The 2,832-nt window shown below is 29.9% G+C and overlaps 1 protein-coding gene across 1 annotated transcript; it reads right to left on the bottom strand.

Moving 5' to 3' along the window:
- Positions 1–411: 411 nt before the first annotated feature.
- Positions 412–2,132, bottom strand: LOC108687255 (complex I intermediate-associated protein 30, mitochondrial). The gene is made up of 2 exons (XM_018192934.1): positions 1,528–2,132; positions 412–1,052 (listed from the first exon to the last, which is right to left on the bottom strand). The coding sequence occupies exons 1-2, from the start codon at positions 1,896–1,898 to the stop codon at positions 530–532; spliced, it is 894 nt and encodes a 297-aa protein (XP_018048423.1). The 5' UTR covers positions 1,899–2,132; the 3' UTR covers positions 412–529.
- Between the last annotated feature and the right edge of the window lie 700 nt (positions 2,133–2,832).

The following is a 2,832-nucleotide window of genomic DNA, read 5'->3' as shown; positions in this document are numbered from 1 at the left end:
ATATATATATATATGTGTGTGTATGTATAAATATTGACATGTAAAATAATATAAATAAAATTCTATATTCTAGAATCTGAATTATAAATTGCGAAATATCATTTAAAATAGTAATTAAATTTTATGAATGACAAACTCAATAAAAAAAGAAACACTTTTCTTTCGATCAATTTACTTGCGAAGACAAAGAATGTCATAAATAAAATATCTAACATTTACTCTACTATACATCACTATAATTTATATTTAAAAAATTTTAAAGATAGATACCTGAGAGATCAAGAAAAACCATGGAAAAGTCACTGTTTAAAATCTTAATACTATACAGGGGGTATATTTACGATTTTTTCTCACAAATAAATAAATATAATAGCAAACAAGCTCGTTCTTCATTTAGATTTGCTAGATAAATTAAATTAAATACAAATTTATTATTCATACTATACAATGTATATTCCTCCTTCCGCTATCTTTGTACATATAGCAAAATTACATTCTTTGAATTTTTATTATATTTTACATGTACATACTAAAATCTGATTCCTCTAACATCGTACTTTTCATAAGCAAACTCTTCTTTATGGAAATTATCGTACTCCACTCCAATATAATCGATCTCTAATCTGAAGTGGCCGGAAATATCATCCGCTAACGATATACCGAAATTCGTAATCTCGTGTTGTATGATTGGCACCTGGTTATCTTGAACTCTGCCTTTACTCGAAAATACAAACTTGGAGAACGGTACTCTGACATATTGCCAATATGGTCCGCCTCTGGTATAGAGAACATAATGATACATATCGTTCCATGTCAAATCAAATATGCCTCTAGTAGAGAGATTCAGTACATAGCATCTGCCATCTCCTCTGATACGAAGGACGAGATGAGTATAATGTGACCAATCGAGGTAAGCATCTCGCTTGAAAGACTTTTGTTTAGGTATACTGGTCATGTTGCAATAACCAGCATACTTTATCCTGCCATCCTTGGGTAAACGAGTGCTTATCATGCCAGAAAATACACCAGTACCAATGGAAGACATCTCTAATCTAGAAAAAAATAGTAAAGACAATATATAGATATGTAATATTTGAAAATGTCCTGGTGAACAATTTCATATGATTAATCAGAATGTAAATTTCAGAATTTTTCAGAATTTCTGATTATCTAATTGCATAATCTTTTAAAATATTTCTCGGATGTTTTATGCAAATTGGAATATTTTTCAGAAGTGTCTAGAAAGTCTACATCTTTCCTAGAATTCTGAAACATTCTAAGATTTCTAAGATTCCTCACTCTCTAATTTCTTGTCTAAAATCTTATGAAAAAATTTAAGGTATTTTTTCAGAAATTATAAAATAAGAAGTTTCAGAACCCATATATGAACAATTCTAAGAAAAAAATATAGATACTTTGTCAGTATCTCTGAAAAATGTTCCAGAGTTGTATCAAAAATTCTAAAAACAATTTTTACATTTTTGTGATATAAAAATATAATATTAGATACATAAAATTTAAACCTACTTGACTGTTGAAAAACCTTCATTGTAATCACTATCACATGTAATGATCCATTGATTCAATGACTTTGGATCGCCCTTAAATCTCCATACAACGTCAACTTCGTTTTGCCTGTACGTAAAAATAGGATCCATTCTTAATTTCTCTTTCACTTCTTCCATTAAAATACCAAATTCTTCTTTGAATTGTCGATATCCTTCCCGTATTTTACCAAAAATACTCAAATTTTGTTCTGGCGGTAATCTGTCATACACTCTTTTATAACCTGACTTTCGATCAGGTTCGTAAAAACATGGCAAACTCGAAGTCATATGCAGTTTTCTTCTGCCAATCGCAAAATCTATTAATATTCTGCTAAGAATTCGCATATTCATGTTTGTTTGAGATTATGTACTGTTATATACAAAGATTGTAGGTTAGATTATCTTCTATCTCTTTAAATTCATTTTTTTCATTAATTTTTACAGCACCTTTACTTTACAGCACTTTAAGTATATACAGTGTTTGTACAATATATAATAACTTCTTGTTTATAATTCTGCAGAAGATCAACAAGCTAGTTTTAAATAATCTTGGTAATCTTAGTAGAAAATCCCATCATTCCTATCACTGACCCTAAATTCAAAAACTTCTTGATAGCAGAAAGCAGCAGAGAGAAATTTGAGACAGGACATGATGGCCTAAAACCTGTAACTGCAAAATGTGCACTACTGCTCTCTGACAAAGTAGATACAAACTACATAGCAACGTCCACTTCTCTTACGGTACATTATCCATTTTGAAAAGGGGACGATGTACCATAAGAGAAGTGGATGTTGCTATGTAGTTTATATCTAATTTGTTAGTGCGCAGCAGCATTTTGCGGTTATAAGTTTGGGCTATCATGTCTTCTTTCTCTCAGGTTTCTCTCTGTTATTATAAGTAATAGTATTATAAGCTTGTTTTCGGCTGAACTTTTGTATTATATTAGTTTATCTTTCTTCCTTTTCTCTCCAGAAGGAAAGAAGAGGAAGAAAGAGGAACTGTAAAGTTCAGCCAAAAAGAAGGTCTAATTTTTATATAATAAGAACAAACATGCAAAATACGATTCTATACGAGCTCTTCTAACAATTTAAAAATATCATATAACAATGCAATTAAAAAATCCAATTAATAACTCAAAAATGTCATAGGAAAGTATAAATTTCTACGAGATAGAAATTCAACTGAACAGATATTACTGGATCTTAGTTTAGCTACAACTAACTGCAAATTGTAAGCCAATTTTTCATACATTTCATACAATACATACTAGATGTTTTCCAGCAT

Source organism: Atta colombica, unplaced genomic scaffold, assembly GCF_001594045.1.
Source record: "Atta colombica isolate Treedump-2 unplaced genomic scaffold, Acol1.0 scaffold203, whole genome shotgun sequence".
Classification (NCBI taxonomy): Eukaryota; Metazoa; Arthropoda; class Insecta; order Hymenoptera; family Formicidae; genus Atta; species Atta colombica.
This window is presented reverse-complemented; position numbering and strand designations above follow the sequence as displayed.